The 17,132-nt window shown below is 37.8% G+C and overlaps 1 protein-coding gene across 4 annotated transcripts in view; it reads left to right on the plus strand.

Annotated features, from left to right (window-relative positions):
* Positions 1-17,132, plus strand: part of lpp (LIM domain containing preferred translocation partner in lipoma) — a 231,867-nt gene that overhangs the window by 192,128 nt on the left and 22,607 nt on the right. For all 4 annotated transcript variants that reach the window (XM_067374511.1, XM_067374514.1, XM_067374512.1 and 1 more), the window contains one exon: positions 11,485-11,654. In XM_067374511.1, coding sequence (XP_067230612.1) covers positions 11,485-11,654 — 170 coding nt within the window. The remainder of the gene's footprint in view (positions 1-11,484; positions 11,655-17,132) is intronic.

The following is a 17,132-nucleotide window of genomic DNA, read 5'->3' on the forward strand; positions in this document are numbered from 1 at the left end:
TTGGTTGGTTGGTTGTCTGGTTGGTTGGTTGGTTGTCTGGTTGGTTGGTTGGTTGTCTGGTTGGTTGGTTGGTTGTCTGGTTGGTTGGTTGGTTGTCTGGTTGGTTGGTTGGTTGTCTGGTTGGTTGGTTGGTTGGTTGTCTGGTTGGTTGGTTGGTTGTCTGGTTGGTTGGTTGGTTGGTTGTCTGGTTGGTTGGTTGGTTGTCTGGTTGGTTGGTTGGTTGTCTGGTTGGTTGGTTGGTTGTCTGGTTGGTTGGTTGGTTGTCTGGTTGGTTGGTTGGTTGTCTGGTTGGTTGGTTGGTTGGTTGTCTGGTTGGTTGGTTGGTTGGTTGGTTGTCTGGTTGGTTGGTTGGTTGTCTGGTTGGTTGGTTGGTTGTCTGGTTGGTTGGTTGGTTGTCTGGTTGGTTGGTTGGTTGTCTGATTGGTTGGTTGGTTGTCTGGTTGGTTGGTTGGTTGTCTGGTTGGTTGGTTGGTTGGTTGTCTGGTTGGTTGGTTGGTTGTCTGGTTGGTTGGTTGGTTGTCTGGTTGGTTGGTTGGTTGTCTGGTTGGTTGGTTGGTTGTCTGGTTGGTTGGTTGGTTGTCTGGTTGGTTGGTTGGTTGTCTGGTTGGTTGGTTGGTTGTCTGGTTGGTTGGTTGGTTGTCTGGTTGGTTGGTTGGTTGTCTGGTTGGTTGGTTGGTTGTCTGGTTGGTTGTCTGTCATTTTGGAGCATGATAAATGTTTATCTTTTTGTTCCACGGAAGAAAAAGTTGGGTTTGGAACAACATGAGGGTGAGTAAATCATGAGAGCATTTTCATTTTTAGGTGAACTATTCTTTTAAATAATTAAATTGGGTCCTGAATATATAGTTATGTCCTTGTCTGGATCCTGCGTTTTTTAAAATGTTTTTATTCCAGACACACACGAGTATCGGCTGCTGTTTCTTTCTTGCCTTTTTTATTCTTGTATGGCGTGTTTATTTCAGTTCTTCAGGACCAAGGACACACTGCTTTCTAGTCTCACATCAGAGTGTGGCGTGCCACTTAAATCTGTCTCTCCTTTTTCACTTTCTCTCTTGCTCTTTTTCCCAGCAATAATTCTTTCTCTCCTCTCCCGGCTCCTACCTCAGATGGTCAGGGAGGGCCCGTGTTCCGCGATAGTTCATGTGAGGTGATGTCATCTAACACGAACCTTCATTGTTGGAGAGTGCGGGTCGGCGATTGTGCCTCGTAGAGACAGCTCCACTGAGGCTTGCAAGATTGTCTGCGTTGCAGGCCTAGTTTAAGGAGCTGGAGGGCTTACAATGAATCATGTTGCTAGATTTCATTCGTGGGTGAGCGTTTGACCCCAAAAAAGAATGTTTTGTGCCACACGAACATGCAGTCCAACACATTCACTCACCTTCACATTCCAACCCTCTTCTTTATCTCGCTTTCTCACATTTTTTCTGTTCACTTGTCCTGTTTACACCCTGGCACCTGTCCATGTCACAGTTCCCACCTACTTCCAGGACATGTAACCCATACGTTTACCCCACACCCTCTCTGTCATCTGCACGCTGCCCTGCAGGCCTGACGCACGGAGAGGTAATAGATTGTGGCATGTATCCACCCCCCTCCCCCCTTTCCCCCTGCTCTGGAGTCACATCCCATTCTGCCTCATCATCATTTGCTGATATGGGAATTAGATTACAGGGGGTTATGGGTAAGGGGCATTGAGAGATTGAAGCACATTGATGACACCTATTCCTTTTGTCATCTGGAGTAAAATCAGTCGAACAGCTGCATAGAAGGCCTTTGGAATGAATGCACACAGAAAAGACAGAAGGAGTAGCTTCAAGAAGACAAGAAGAAGAAATTTCGAAATAATACAAAGAAGTGTAAATTTGAAGCTTTTAGTGAAGTTGTTGTAAACCTTTTAAACCTTAGTTATGACATAGTGTCAACAATAAAGAAAATTACATTTTTTTTAAAAATGTAACGTTTGAATGACTACAAATATCATGTTTTCAACTCTCAAGTAAAAATTAATAACATATTTGCCTACACCTTAAATTAATTTTTTTTTTTTTTACATTTATAATACAAATATTATAAATGTTTTTTTTTTTTTTAATATTTATATTTAAATGCATTTTAACCGTCTACTGCACACATGTTGATGGCACATGAAAAAAAAATATTCCACATAATATTTTGGTTAATTTGGGAACATTTTATTGATAAAAAAAATTTATTTAATATTAAAAAAATATTTTTCCGTTGCCTCAGGGCAACGTTGTGCGACAATGGAACAGAGTCATAGAGAAAATTATCATTTAAAAAAAATAAATAAATAAATAAAAATTCAGGAAATCATTAAGTAAAAAGGGGAAAACACTTGAAAGACATTGATATATTGAATTTGATACATGCATAGGTCTGTATCATGTACTGTGCTATGCCATATAATGTACTTCATGTAATAAGATTTCAAGAAACTTCAAAAAGCACTTCTTCTCTGCTGTGACATAGCGGTGTATGTTACAATTTTTGCACATCACTTTGGGTGTTCCTGCACACCTGCATCTTCCCTTCTTATAACACATTGTTGCCAATGTGAGGTATTGTCTAAAACCTGCTCGAAAAGTACCCCGTATCGCACAACATTGCCCCGAGGCAACGAAAAGAAAAACTGAATTTCTGAACATGCAAAATAAAAAAAACTTCATAAAACCTGACAAAAAAGGCTTCTCTACACCTTCATACACACACACACACACACACACACACACACACATTTTTTATGTACAGTTCATGTCATTTTAAATAAGATTACTAAAGCAAATAATCTTGCCTTCTCATGTGCTCCTGTGACCATGTGTCAGAACAGGACGTCCCACCTTTAAATGGTGCTTGATATTGACTCCAACACCTTACTGAACTCTTCTTTGGTACTTTCTCGACCTTTCTAATTGGTTGTTATCATTTAAATGAAAAATTTACTAAACATAGGGCTAAAGAAAACTTTCCGTTGCCTGAGGGCAACTCTGTGCTTTAGAGGGTTAAATATTTAAAAGTTACAATTTTACTTATTTTATGAAATATTCATTCATAAAGTTTTTTTTGTTTGTTTGTTATTTTTAATTAAAAAACATTAAATTAATCCTAGAACAGAGGTTATTCATGCTCATAAAAGAGGTGTATTAAACTCATTGTATGTGTGATTTTTTTTTTTTTTTTCTGCATTTTGAATAAATGAAGAGATAGGACAAAAAAATTAGTATCACATTGACTTCATAATGTTTGTTTGAAATCTATAATATATAAACATTTTGCCTCAGCTTGTATCATTTTTCTTTCTTTGCACACATAGCCTGTCACAACAGATTTATTTTTTCCTCCCCAGCATTTGTGTGGGGAAAAAAAAAAACAAAGCCTGTGTTTGGTAACATTGCTCTGTAATAAATTTGTGAATTAGAGCAGCATAATTTGTTGGAGCGGAATTCGCTGTTGAAACAGATGTTTTTTAAATCATTTAATTTTTTCACTCCAGCTGCAGGAATGTGTTGTTTGCTATTGTTCCTAAAAAACAAGATGAATTCCATCTGTGGGAATCTGTGTTGCATTATTGCTACTATTTCTGTCTAATAACACTCTGTTGTTTACACCGCAAAATATTCTTTCTGAAGAAACAAAGTTCTTGCAAGCCCAGAATATGTGTTGTGGATCTGTTGTGTTTATTTGTTTACATGCGCGTTGTCGCAATGCGCTTTGTCTTCCAGTACTGAGAAGGCTGCGTTTCCTCCTTAAAGAATCACACCTTCTTTTCTCAGCGAGTCAGGAAAGTTTGGCCTTCCACAAAAAAGTTCTTTGCGTTCCCTCTTTACACGCCTGATCTTTGATTTCCGGCGATGTAAGATCAAAATTGCTGCTCGCGCTCGCGCCGCCTTTCATGCACCTCTCTTGCATCGCAGCGTGAAAAAACAAAGAGCGGCGAGACGGAGATGTGCAGGAAATCTTAGCAGGCCTGCCACTCAAAACATCCACCATCGCCAAACAACAGCATCTGCCTGCCACCACAAATACATTAGAAATCAATTATTTATGGAACGCAGTCAAGAACTCTTTAATCTTCTCCTTTTATCCAATTAAAATGCCTAACCGCTTTAAGCCTTTCACAAGGCTTGTGAGCAACACACTCGCCCTCTTTCTTCTTCCTTCGTTCCATCCTTATTATTTCTTCTTTTCTCCTTTTTTTTCTGAGGTTGCATATAAGAAAGAATGGAGGCTTCATAGGGATGGTGAAGACAGAAGAGAAAGTGTATAAAGTGTAAATGAACTATTCCACTCCTACCCCTTCTGGTTACAAAAGAACTATTTGAAGTTTTAATATGAAGACTCGCCTTCTATTCCCAGAGCAGAGGACACAAGGGAAAGCGAAGGCTCTTTCATGAGCTCTCTCTGCCCAGTTTGGGGAGGGGGGTGGGATGTGTTCTAAAGCAGTCGAGTTGGATAGAGATGTACTTTTATTATGCAGGAATCGGGTTGTGGCCTTTTATTGCAAATATGTTAAAGCTGTGTACCAGAATCACTAATGCATGACAATTTGTTTTTTCTTTTTTAATCGTAGAATCCAAAATGTTTTTTCCATATGCATTTTACATATCTTTTTTTAAAACTTCTTCAAGTACAGTACCTGTGAATTTCAACTAATTCATTTATAGCATAGAAATGGAGTTTTGTGGCCTTTAGTTTTGAGGTCATCAACATGCTACTGTATTTCAGCAGATAAACACATTTAAAATTCACAGTGTTCTTCCCCTTAGTACCACCTGCAACTCGCAATAATAAGGTCCAAGGCTTTTAGGAGCCTGTTGGGAGGGAAAGGGACTGACCCTTCGTTATGTCCAGCCCACGCAAGAAAGAAAACTGTGTTCATCTAGTGATTTCAGCATTTGCAGGTTAGATCATGGCTTGGTGGTTGTACAGTTCCAGAATAGCTGATAGTGAAAATGTGGTAATTTATAAACTAAAAAATAAACTTCTCTATGAAGTAAATAAACTTTTCTTTTAAGCTCAGTCTGAAAGTGACTGTGAGTCACCAGAGATGTTTGCAGCTACAAATGAGTCAAACAACAATTAGGCCCCACATTTACAGAGACAGTTTTGAATATGTGACTCACTGATCTCCTGCCTGTGCAGATTAGGCTTCACGTAATATATTTGTGTGACTGTTTCTGTGTCTGTAAAGATTTCTTTGCAGCTGCTGATGTAATTTATGTGGGTCCTCTAACTGTAATCCCTACTGACTCCAATTTTGAGAGAAACGTGACGTTTAGCCTGTGGAAACAGATGACTGCTAAATAACAATGACTAAATACAGCTGCAGACAAGTGTTGCTGAATGATCTGTAATCACATGTCCACCTCACCCCTTGTTTACGCTGCATGTGCATGCGGCGCGTTACAGCTCCGGCGAGCTTTTGTTCCGTCAGGGGTTCCCAACCACATTCCTGGAGGCACCCCAACACTGCATGTTTTCCATGTCCCCTTAAAGGGTTAGTTCACCCAAAAACGTATTTTCTTTTCTTTTCTTTTCTTTTCTTTTCTTTTCTTTTCCATTCTTTTCTTTTCCATTACCGCCCCCTTCTGCTCCGGACAGTGACGCGATTAGGACATCCGCGACATGTAATAATAAAAGAAGAAGCAGCGTCACTGTGGAGTGAAAGTGGATATACAACAGACCCGGAAGAGAAGACAATGCTGAATAAAGTCGTAGTTTTTGTTATTTTTTAACCAAAATGTATTTTCGATGCTTCAAAAAATTCTAACTAACCCACTGATGTCACATGGACTACTTTGATGATGTTTTTATTACCTTTCTGGACATGGACAGTATACCGTACATACATTTTCAATGGAGGGACAGAAAGCTCTCGGACTAAATCTAAAATATCTTAAACTGTGTTCCGAAGATGAACGGAGGTCTTACGGGTTTGGAACGACATGAGGGTGAGTCATTAATGACTGAATTTTCATTTTTGGGTGAACTAACCCTTTAATCAAACACACCTGATTCAGATCACAATCTCATTAGTAGAGAGACCTGAAATGGGTGTGTCAGATAAAGGAGACATGCAAAATGTGCAGTATTGGGGGGCCTCCAGGAACTGCTCTAAGTTGTAATTTCAGAAGCGAAGCGGCAGGATTCACGAAATAACTCGGTTTGCCTGTCTGACATTGTTTTCTTAATTTTTTTTTTTTTTTTTTTTTTTTGTGTCTTTAATGGCTCAGTTTAATTGTGTTTATTGCTATGCCATATTTTATTTTGCTGTAGCCTACAGACAAAGTTAATACACTTAAAAGTCCAGTTATGGATGCATACATTTAAGACACATTTTTTTTTTAAGTTTTTCAACTTCGAATCTTTTGTTGTCAATTTCTGGCCTCCTAGTGATGTGAAAAATGAGTAAAAATAAAAAATAAAAAAATTTTACTTTATTTTTATTTTTTTTACTTTATTTTGTATTTGAGTTGCGCAGCTGGGACACAGCATCCGCAAAAAATAGACTTGGTGCCTATCTTTAGCGGTGCAGCGCATATATATATATATATATATATATATATATATATATATATATATATATATATATATATATATATATATGAATCAATGGCTGTCAATAAAATCAAATAATTGTGATTTAATCTCTGTATTTCTAACCATTAGAAAGCAGAAAAAATTGTAATACGAAATTAGCAAATATATAAAAATTAGTGTATTAAGCACTGAATGGATATCTTAAGATAATACAGTAACTTTGACAGGCCTAAAAACACACTTTGTATTTTTTTCCTCTCAGATTTTATGCAGACTCTCTATAGAACCCCTTCCCCTGACCCCAGTTTTAAAAGCACTAACACTGAAAAAAATGTGACTAAATTAAACTTGTTGCTGATTAATGTTAACTGGGATAATTGTAAACTCTATAATTTGTGATAACATAACTTCGTTATTTGTCAATATATTTAAGCTTGAGGTCGTTTTAATGTTTTATTTAGCAAACATTCAGCTCATTTAGCTTTTCTAAGTCTAGTTTTCAACTTAATTATGGCAAAGTTATGTATCTGTAAAAGTGAGGCTTATTTTAAGATATAGGGCATAAAGGATAGTTAGTACAGTACATAAAACTGTAGGTAATTGTTTTGAGGTTAGATAGGTAGTTGCTACCAGATTTGAGTGTTAGATGGTCCGGTTTTACTGAACTGGTTCTTCACTTGACAAAAGTGACCTTATATGCTCTAAAGGCATTTGAGGATTTCTTTGTACATCCTGTGAGTCCAAGTCATTCCCACTCCACTAAGGGTAAAGAGGATTTCCGAACGGTTTCCTCCACTCAGGCTTTGAGGGTGACCTGCGCTCATTCCTTGGCTGCATTTCCCACTCTCACTTTCTCTCTTCTCTTTTTCTGTGCTTGTCTCTCTCACACACTTGTTTGGCTCAGAGGGGCCTGTGATCCAGAGCCGCTCTTGTTTCAGCCCATCTGAAGTGATTACCTTTGCCTGGGATTCCACCCACCCCCACAGGTCCCCTGGGGAGCTGCGGCAGGCAGACGGCTCCACTTTATTTCCTCCGCCTGCTCTGTGCTGTTCCTCAGTGGAACCCTGCTGCAGGTACAGCTCAGCGGGGATGGAGTGGAAATTATCTAAAGATCAGTGTCAGTGAAGTAGCTCACATTAGTTTTAGTGACAGTTCAACATGGGGCACACAACACAGAGCTAAGTGGTAATTATTAATCAACATGACATTAATTTTTCATGCTGTTGTTTCGTAGACAGGTGTGACAATTCATGGAAACCTTGTGTCGGATCATTTCACAGTGCCTTTAATTGAAGTAATGGTCTGTATGGCTGTTATTCCGCTACCTACAGAATCAATCATAAAGCACTTTTGTCTTCACACACTGCAAACTATAATATACTAATAATTATACTATAATTATAAACTAAAACTATAATATAATAATAACAATAATAATAATAATAAAAAAGATAAATAAAAGATAAAAAAAAAAAAAAAAACAAGATACTCAAATGTTTGGGGTTGGTAAGAATTTTTACAAATATAAATATAAAATTTCTTATGCTCACCGAGACTGCATGTATTTGATCCAAAATAGTAATATAGACCCAAAATAGTAGTAACATTACACTTTAAAATAACATTTTTCTATTTTAATATGTTCCGCAGCCATTCTTCAGTGTCACATGATCCTACAGAAATCATTCTAATATGCTAATTTGGTGCTCAAGAAACATTTCTTCTTATTATTTATCAGTGTTGCAAATAGTTGTATTGCTTAAAGGATTAGTTCACTTTCAAATTAAAATTTCCTGATAATTTACTCACCCCCATGTCATCCAAGATGTTCATGTCTTTCTTTCTTCAGTCGAAAAAAATTAAGGTTTTTGATGAAAACATTCCAGGATTTTTCTCCATATAGTGGACTTCAATGGAGCCCAAACGGCTGAAGGTCAAAATTACAGTTTACAGCAAACCCAGACGAGAAATAAGGGTCTCATCTAGAGAAACCATTGTTCATTTTCTAAAAAAAAATTAAATTTTATATGTTTTAACCATAAATGCCCATCTTGAACTAGCTCTCTTCTTCTTCTTTATTTGGATTCCAGCTGTGTAGACACTGCTAAGTGTATTACTGCCCTCCACAGGTCAAAGTTTGAACTAAATTGTCATATACAATATGCTAGTGCAAGTATATAACAGTTAGTTCAAACTTTAACCTGTGGAGGGCAGTAATACACTTAGAAGTGTCTACACTGCCAGAATTCTAATAGAGAAAAAGAAGAGAGCTAGTTCAAGATGAGCATTTATTGTTAAAACTTATATATTTTATTTTATTTTTTTAGAAAATGAGCAATGGTTTCTCTAGATAAGACCCTTATTCCTCGTCTGGGATCGTGTAGAACGCTTTGAAGCTGCACTGAAACTGTAATTTTGACCTTCAACCATTTGGGATCCATTGAAGTCCACTATATGGAGAAAAATCTTTGAATGTTTTCATCAAAAACCTTAATTTCTTTTCGACTGAAGAAAGACATGAACATCTTGGGTGAAATGGGGGTGAGTAAATTATCAGGAAATTTTAATTTGAAGGTGAACTAATCCTTTAATATTTTTGTGGAAACAGTGATACATTTTTCAGGATTCTTTAATGAATAGAAAGAACAGCATTTATTTGAAATACAATTTTGATCAATTTAATGCATTCTTGTGAAATAAAATTACAAAAACCCTGACCCCAAACTTTTGAATAGTAGAGTACATTTACTTGATAAGCAAAATGTTTTTTTTTTTTTCTTTTTCCGATATTTACAGTGGTCTGTTATATGACTCGTCCAGCAATTTAACCACCACTTTCAAGGTCCAGAAAGGTACTAAAGACATTGTTAAAACAGTCAACGTGACTGCAGTGGTTCAACCTTAATTTTATGAAGTGACGAGAATACTTTTTGTATACAAAAACAAAATAAAAATAATGACTATATTCAACAATATCTTCTCTTCTGTGTCATTCTCAAAGTATTCTCTCAAAGTATTTTTAACAATGTCTTTAGTACATTTCTGGACTTTGAAAGTGTCTGTTAAATTGCTGTCTATAGATGAGTCTGATACCTCTCAGATTTCATCAAAAATATCTTAATTTGTGTTCTGAAGATGAACGAAGGTCTTACGGGTTTGAAAGGGTGAGTGATTAATGACAGAATTTTAATTTTTGGGTATCTTTAACTATCCCTTTAATTCAAAATGTATTCTTTTAATCTCACAGTTTTGCATCATAAGTAAATTTATCTTATTTAATAATTTTTAGATTTTTTTTTTGCTGGAAAACAAGATAAAAGCACTGATCTTCGCAATGCATCGATCGAACTGAACAGAAATCCCTGTGTTAATTCACACACACGAGGAGAATTATCTACGATTAAAACTTTGTTGAGAAGAGGTGCTCATATTCAGCTCAGCTTTGATATCTAATCTGAAGAGCGGAAAAGTTCAGTCTGTTTTGTTGATGCCGCCGACAGCTTCAGCAGTGAAAATGGGAGCGTGTCTGATATTTCTCCTGCTCACTGCTTCGCCTTTTGTCTGTGACAAGCTTGAACTCTGGCTCTCATTGCAGTCAGAGAGTGTATCATTTCTAAAAACAGGCTTAAATGAAGCACAAAAGAAAGAGAAAAGAAAAATGAGGAACTACAGAACTAAAGTTAAGTAAATTAATTCATAATATCTCACATTCTCTCTTTTTTTTGAGATCGTATCTGTCCTCAGATGTGTAAAAAGGAAAACACCACAAGATATGGCTCTAAAGCGCATTATTTCCTGATACTGCTAATTAAACTGCTAGCGTCATTAATTGGTTTGAAGATATCTTTGCATTGAGTTGGAGACATCTTAAGCTCAATTAAAGATAGCTTCAACTCAATTACAGATATCCAAATGCCGTGTCACACAATATGCAATCAGGATCTTTTTTCGGTGCTATACCAGATGCCCTATAACACAAAGATTGTGCTCTTGCCACTTCCAAAGTTTCATTCTATCATAAAAAGATTGTGTGTGTGTCAATGTGCTTAATCCTATTCTCAATCCAGTGGAGATATTATATGTGGCTATTAGGAAGGTTGGTCTGAAGAGGTGCGATGGAATTTAATAGTGATTGGTTTTGAATATGAGCTATCCCTGCTCTTTACGCGTCTGACATCGTCTGACTGATAAGTTGCATGTGTTTTAGCATGTTGTGACGGGTGAGTTGACAGATGGTGGGTGGTATTTGCGCAAGCGGTAATGCATTGATCTTCATTCTCTTCACAAAGAGAAAAAATCAGCTCAGTCTCTATTAAGTGACTGACCTTATTAAGCGCCTTAGATTTCTACAATTGTAGGGCAACCGATCGCTTCGCCCTTTTTAAAAAGGAAAAAAAAAATCCAAACACTTTAAAGGGGTAAATTCCCTGGAGATGGTATCATCCTAACTTTAGAAATGCTCCTCATATTCTGTTTCTTTTGACATTGACTCTTTTAATTCTTTTTATCCACAAGACTTGCAATTACTCAGTAGTGTAGATTGTTATCATTGGTTGTACCACAAAGAAGAGTTGGCTTGAAAGAGGCGACAAACACACTGTTTATTCAAGATTATCTCTGAACCTGAAACCTGTAGTGTTAGTCTGCTTTATAGTTGAAACATCTAATCTCCTTTGAAAAAAAATAGACAGAAACCTTGTAGTCTGGAGGAGAGCAAAGGGTGAATAACCCATATCTCCACTTGAATAGCTATTCTTAATTAGAATTGTTTTTTATGAAAGTGGCAAATGATGCTGTTTACACTGTATATTATCCATTTAACCTTCACCTCTAGAGTCTTTTTTAAATCTCTCTCACCATGTTATGTTTATTTTTTTATCATTTTGAATATGTTTGTTATAGTAATTCCAATGCTGTATTTTGCAGGTCGGTGTGCAAGCTGCGGGGAGAATGTGGTTGGTGAGGGGACGGGTTGTACCGCCATGGACCAGGTCTTCCATGTGGAATGCTTCATCTGCATGACCTGTGGCTCCAAGCTCAGAGGGAAGCCCTTTTATGCCGTGGAAAAGAAGGCTTACTGCGAACCCTGCTATATTGTGAGTGTGATCTGCTGCACGCTCTTTATGCATACACTGGGTCTAGTACACTAATAGTTGAGATTAAGTTCTTAGTCATGCAAAATATCTGCTCGGTACACAGTAGGTACATACATAATTTCTAATGTTGATGAATGTTTGTGTGAGTTTTTATTTTTTTGGCTTCATTAGATAGGGTGATGCAGATTTGACAGATTTTTTTTTTTTTCATCCAAAACATGACTGGGCAGGACTCGAATGTTTGCATTCTGTTGAGAAACTTTTTCACTCGCAAAGAGCTTAAAATGTTTTTCCGAGTGAACGCAAACTTTTGCGGGGGAACACAAAACATTTGCGAGAGAACACAAAAGCATTGACTTATTATTTTTCCTTCTCTCTCATTGTTTTCCACTGTAAGAAACATTGAAACCTTTGTGTCTTCAAAAATGCTACTTTTCAAGAAATAGAAAAAACTCTGTATTTTTAAATAGTCAAAGTTGATATTGTGGCTGCGTAAATAGTCAGACACTTGCATGTGTCATTATATTATTAACATATAATCAAAGTCAAGCTCCAAATGGAGTTACATACATTTTGGACATACATGTTTTGTCTATCATCAGAATGCCCATATCTGAGGCTGAAAGTGCATTGCCTTAGGTTTTTATCAACTTTCAGGTTATAAAGTTTCCTGTAGCTATGCGGTCAAACTGTTTTTTTCTTTAATTTGGCCAAAATCTCATGTTATTAAAGACGAAACTGCTATGCACTGACTATATAAAACAGTACTAGCTATGACTCAATGACAAATGCTAGACTAAGATACTCAAGATCCTTAAATAATTAAAACGTTAGTCTTATATACAGTATATATTTCAAACAAGCAGAGACGGTCCAGACGGCATGTGGCACTTCATTCACGATAGAAGCGGGTGGGGTTACTGTTTGACTGATGGTTTGAGGATCATATGGAGTTATGAGGTTTAGTCACAAGCTTAAGTTTTTGCAAAACCATCAGAAAGATTTTAAGGCTGACTGATAGTAATGATTTATGAAAATAAATAAAAATGATAAAATATGCACTGTAAACTCAAATAAGTTGGCCAAACTCAAAAAATTTGAAGGAATCGATCATTGTCAACATTTTTAAGTTAAGAAATTCAAAGTTTAAGTAAGCAGAACTGGCAGAGTTTTATTTTTTACTCATACATTTTTAATTCTTAATTTGAAATTTACATGTAACCTCAATGTGAATTTTTTCATTAGTGTAAACTTAACTAGCTATAACAAGCTACTTTAGAAAATGCTAACTTGTTAATTCGCTAACATGTTAACAATAACATGCAGCACTTGCTGAATGAGTGCAGCAATATAAAGCATTTAATAACAAACTAAGCCACATTAACAGAAATTCTAATTTAACTTAACAAATGGGTAAAGCATGCTGGAAAATAGAAATCCCAGCCCAGTTTCAGTTAAACTTAAGTTTGTCTAAATTAAAAGAAATACGTTTATAAAACTCAAAATTAAACAGTTCAGTTTTCTTAAAATATATCAGTTCTGTAAATTGAAAGTAAAATAAAGTGCTAAATACTCATAAAATTTAATTTTACTGAACTAATTTGTTTAATTTAAGTTTTTCCTATTCAAACCAATTAATTATTTTGAGTGTTAGGGCTTAGGGGCGGTGTAACATGGTTAGTAGTTGTGGGAAGAAGGAGGCGGGAACCGGCGAACATTCAACAAAACTTTAATCTCAAAATAAACAAACAACAAAACGGAAGTAATAAAACATAATAAAACATAAAATAAAGTCCAGGCCTGGTCCTCTCTCGTCCTTCACTGTAGTCGCTCCTCCTTTTATGCTCCCGGAGCTCCTCCGTGAGGGACTCAAGGCCGGTGCGCCTCCCAGGTGAAGCTCATTAACACTCGCGCCACCGGCCTCGCGCCGTTCCCTCACGGCTCTCGCCCGCCCTGGTCGCCACATACCCCCATCGCTCCTCGCAGGCCGGGGGTTACTCCCGAGACTGCGCTCTACTCCCCCGGGGCCTGTCTCGGCGGCCGCAGCACCTGGGGGTAAGGACCGACGAGACGAGAGAAAGGAGACGGAAGGGCAGTCGGCAGCGAGTCCCCCGTTCCCTGCTCCTCCCCTTAATGGCGGACGGCAGCAGGCTCCGGCCCACGAAGGACGGCGGCGACTCCTCCGCTCCCTCCTGGATGGCAGCCACCCCACCTCGTCCCAGGAGCACAGCATCCGCTCTCCGTCCCACCTTTCACTAGGCTCCAGCACCACCGCCTCGGGCAGCCTCTTGCGGTCTTCCCACTCCCGCGCTGCCCGAACTCTGCAGCACCGCGATCCCCCTCAGCAGCGAGGGCTCTCCGACAGCATGTCCCCCCTCCTCCCGGGTTTCTGCACCAATGTAATATGGTAAGTAGTTGTGGGAAGAAGGAGGCGGGAACCGGCGAACATTCAACAAAACTTTAATCTCAAAATAAACAAACAACAAAACGGAAGTAATGCCGGCAGACCCTCGCGGACGTCTGCCGGCCACACAAACATAATAAAACATAAAATAAAGTCCAGGCCTGGTCCTCTCTCGTCCTTCACTGTAGCCTTTTATGCTCCCGCAGCTCCTCCGTGAGGGACTCAAGGCCGGTGCGCCTCCCAGGTGAAGCTCGTTGACACTCGCGCCACCGGCCTCGCGCCGTTCCCTCATGGCTCTCGCCCGCCCTGGTCGCCACAGGCGGTTTCTTCATTATGGCGATAGGACGACGCACCACCGAAGTGCAAAAGGGATGGATTTTTTCAATCACATTCAACCACAGTGTTACGCTAGATGTCACTGTTCTGCCTTGATATATAGGCTATAGTCCAATCAGCATCGAGTCACGTTCTGTGGAGTACCGCCTTCTTTTTGGGCGATTTCGCTCTGGCCGAGAATTGCCCCGAGTGCTCTCATAGACTTCCATTCAAAGAACTTTTCAAACTGCAGGCACTCCAATGCAATCTCTATGGGTTTCGGGAGGGCTAGCACTAACGTGCTTTCGTCATCATACCTAACTTTAACTTGTGCAGCGATTGGTGCGGACAAACATTCCTCTATTAATAATATAAGCTGAAGTGACATCCAATAATTTCCTCAGTGCATAACTTACATTTCACAGACATATTCTCTGTCTGTAAATGTTAGAAAGTCGAGAAAATATTTCCATTTTGCTGTCAGTAGACGAGCCTTCTGTAAGCACAAACTTCCCTGAACGAGCGTCACCGCGTGCATACACGCGGAATACGAGTGCAATAATTCTGACTAAAATATACATTTTGCTAAAAATATTTGTTGAATATTTGTTTTTGTTGGTGAACATAAATGTGCCATATGTAGAATTTCAAACCTACAACTATGTATTTTTATGATGGCAGTAATTGTAAAGTGACTATTGTAGGGTAATCAAAATAGCCTAATAATTAGTCTGTGCTTTTGTTTTTATTTATTTTCATTTTTAGTTCAGTGTATTTAACTTCTGCTTTAAAAACATTTTGTTTTTAGATTGTAGTGTTACAATGTTAGGCCTAATGTGAATGTAGGCCTAATGGGATTTGACCCTTTTTTTTGCACATAATATAGCATAGATTAGACTACATGGTTGCATTCATGTTTGTTTTCACATTCAGTCCTGCATTTCTATTTTTTTGGGCTTCTGCCCAACAGTGATTTTATATAAAAAGATAAAATATCTCACTGACCCCAAACTTTTAAAAAAGGTAGTGTACATAAGCATAAAAAATAAATAATAATTAAAAAACACATAAATATATATATACAATGACACATTGCAACCTCATCTGTTGATCATACTGTTAGTTTAATCGTCGCTCTGCACATTTCTACACACGTATATCTAAGAGGAAATACTTCAGCGGCACTAGTTTGCATGCTCTTTGAAGCTCTAGTTTCCTTGTCTTCATATGAAGCTAGCTTCAGCTCTCATTAGCTCCATGTTCAGAGGACTTGTCTAAGATCTGCCAGGAGCATCTGGCTCTGTGTAAAACCTGGATTTAGGTTCTTTCAGAAATGTTACCCAAACCGTTGCTCTTTTCATAATCATTCACCTATTCCTGTCATACTGCTCATTCTTCCCTGATGAGCTGCTTCACACTTGTTAGCTTGGTAGTCAAATCCATAAGAGGCATAAAGATTAGACAAACAGTGGCCTCGCATGCAAAGGACCAAGCGTCACGTTCAACTCCATCTCACACATCTGATAAGCATTCACACGGGCAAATCACACTTGAGATGTAACACGAGTATTAAAATCACATTAGACTGCCAGATAGGATTACTTTCCTTTGTAGATTGGAAAGCAAATCAGGGCCTCCTTTTTCTCCCTCCACCGTCCACCTTCTCCCTTTTTTTTTTTTGTTGCTGAAAATATCTGTTGAAAATTCTCTCATTTCCTCAGGCGAACAATAAGAGAAAAGGAAATTAGTGACAGTTACAGTAAGACAAGAAAATTTGCATTTCTCATTGAACTAGAAGTTAGGAGTTTCTTCAAGTTTAAAAACTTTCTGATCATGTTTTCCCACATCTGAGTGTTGTGCAACATCTACATAATGCTAGTAGACATTTAAAGTTTGAAAACCAAATTTTGCTTGTCATTATTACAAAAAAAAAAAAAAATTAATTCATGTTTTGAACTACTCTGTGTGGGAAACAAAAAGGGATTACATGAAGAGTATAACATTCATTTAGTTCTAGGTCTATAATGAATGGACTAAGCTGGCTATTAGCATTCCCATTCTAATTTTGTACACAGCGAATATTGCAATGGCCATCAATGGAGAAAGATGCTTTTTAGAACAGATGGTGTAGTTCTAGCCAGACATTTGTTGGGTCCAGAAAGATCCACAAACATATTTTAAATAAATATCATCACAAAGTGTTAAAGGCTGTGATGTCACAAACTCTTTCACACCTTTATGACAACCACATATTTGGAAGACCTGTCAATCAAATTAGTTCACGCTCAACCACCAATAACCTGGTCTGACCTTTTTCAACCATGGCTTTTTATATGTAAGAGAGCAGGCTTTGTATAAAAAAAAAAAAAATAGATATATTGTTATAAAAGGATTCTTTATTTGATTGTGGTGTTTATATAGACCACATACTGACCCACTTCTAAGTTGACAAAAGCAAAAGTGCAGAAAAGTCCATTTCTCTTTGATCAATCTTTACTGTAAGTATAAAATTTTGAAACCCTGAGTCGGTAAGCACTAAAAATAAGTATTAGCCCAACTCACAAAGAAACCAGGCCATTCCTCAAACTGCCTTTTATTTCATCATTGTTTCCCGTTTGTACTTGTGTTATTTCCATTTCCAATGGCACGTGTAGCCTACTTACAATTCTGTTGTGGCCGCAGTGTTTCCCTTTTTCTCTTTTAAGAAACCACTGTATTACTGAGCCAGCACTTTCTTTAGTCTTCTTTTATACAGACAA

This window comes from Chanodichthys erythropterus, chromosome 21 (assembly GCF_024489055.1).
Source record: "Chanodichthys erythropterus isolate Z2021 chromosome 21, ASM2448905v1, whole genome shotgun sequence".
In the NCBI taxonomy this organism is placed as follows: Eukaryota; Metazoa; Chordata; class Actinopteri; order Cypriniformes; family Xenocyprididae; genus Chanodichthys; species Chanodichthys erythropterus.